This window comes from Tupaia chinensis, unplaced genomic scaffold (assembly GCF_000334495.1).
Source record: "Tupaia chinensis unplaced genomic scaffold, TupChi_1.0 Scaffold144326_1, whole genome shotgun sequence".
NCBI lineage: Eukaryota > Metazoa > Chordata > Mammalia > Scandentia > Tupaiidae > Tupaia > Tupaia belangeri.
Window position 1 is genome coordinate 636,013 of NW_006204184.1, and position 1,020 is coordinate 637,032.

At 66.2% G+C, this 1,020-nt stretch overlaps 1 protein-coding gene across 1 annotated transcript in view; it reads right to left on the bottom strand.

Moving 5' to 3' along the window:
• ATP2B3 (ATPase plasma membrane Ca2+ transporting 3) overlaps positions 1-1,020 on the bottom strand; it is a 47,993-nt gene that overhangs the window by 22,724 nt on the left and 24,249 nt on the right. The window contains exons 16-18 of the mRNA XM_027767578.1: positions 859-1,017; positions 484-606; positions 17-53 (exon numbers count right to left, since the gene is read on the bottom strand). Coding sequence (XP_027623379.1) covers positions 17-53; positions 484-606; positions 859-1,017 — 319 coding nt within the window. The remainder of the gene's footprint in view (positions 1-16; positions 54-483; positions 607-858; positions 1,018-1,020) is intronic.

A 1,020-nucleotide genomic window follows, 5' to 3' on the forward strand; every position in this document is an offset into this window, starting at 1 on the left:
CGGGGGGTGCGGGGGCGCTTCCCTGCCGCTGTCCACGTCGAAGAAGAGCTCTCCTGCAAGCCCGGGCACCAGCGTGAGGGCGGAGGTCCTGGGCATGCCGCGGGCAGCCTGCCCCGCGCAGGCCTCTCGGGACGTGGCCAGGCCCCCAGTGCTCCTGCCACGCGTTCCGTGTCCCAGAGGAGACAAAGTGGGGCTCATGGTCAAGGCCGGAGGGAGCAGACCCCACCAGAGACTGCCCTGAGAGGGTCAGACCGGGACAGAGCGGGAGAAAGCAGCCCCAGTGGGGGTTGACCGGGCCACCAGCCCTTCTCGGCCACTGTGCCACCCTGTCAGGATCTTGAGCGTGCTCACACACACCCAGGGTGGTTTTCGAACCGCCAGAGGCGGGATTCCAGCTGCACCATGGGCCATTGGGATCTGGCCCCTTAGCCATAGGCCATGGGCCTAGCCTGGCAGGATGTTCTCAAGGTGCGTTTTCCTCACCCCCCGGGGCAGCTCTCCGCTCTGGTGCAGCTTGCGCTGGGGCTGGGCTTAGCCCTGGGTTGCTGACGGGAGGCTTCTGCTCCCGAGAAATCAGAGCAAGGTCCTCCCAGATGACCCCAGAACCTGATGTTTGGGGGCCACTCACAGTGTGAGTCCTGCCCCTAGGAAAACCCTGGGGCAGTGAGGCCGACTTGGGCTATCAGCTTCCAGCCACACCTGGCCACGCGGCTTCTGACCACTGCCATCCTCCTCTCCTCTTCCCTCACCCCTGCCCGCTTCCTGGCTCCTGGCCCAGGCCCTCCCTCCCCTTCCCTGCCCCTCCTGCTCTCTCCTTTCCTCCCCCCTTCTCTCCCTTGCCTCATCCTCCCTCCTGACCCTGGCCCTCCCTGTCCTCCTCCTCCATGATCTCCTGCAAAACAGCCAAGTGGCTGTTCCCTGGAGGGTGAGTGGTGACGTCAGCGGGTGAGTGGGTCTGTGGGCCGTCCTGCTCAGCGGCCACCGTGCGCGCGCACTCCAGGTTGGAGGAGGGCCCACCTA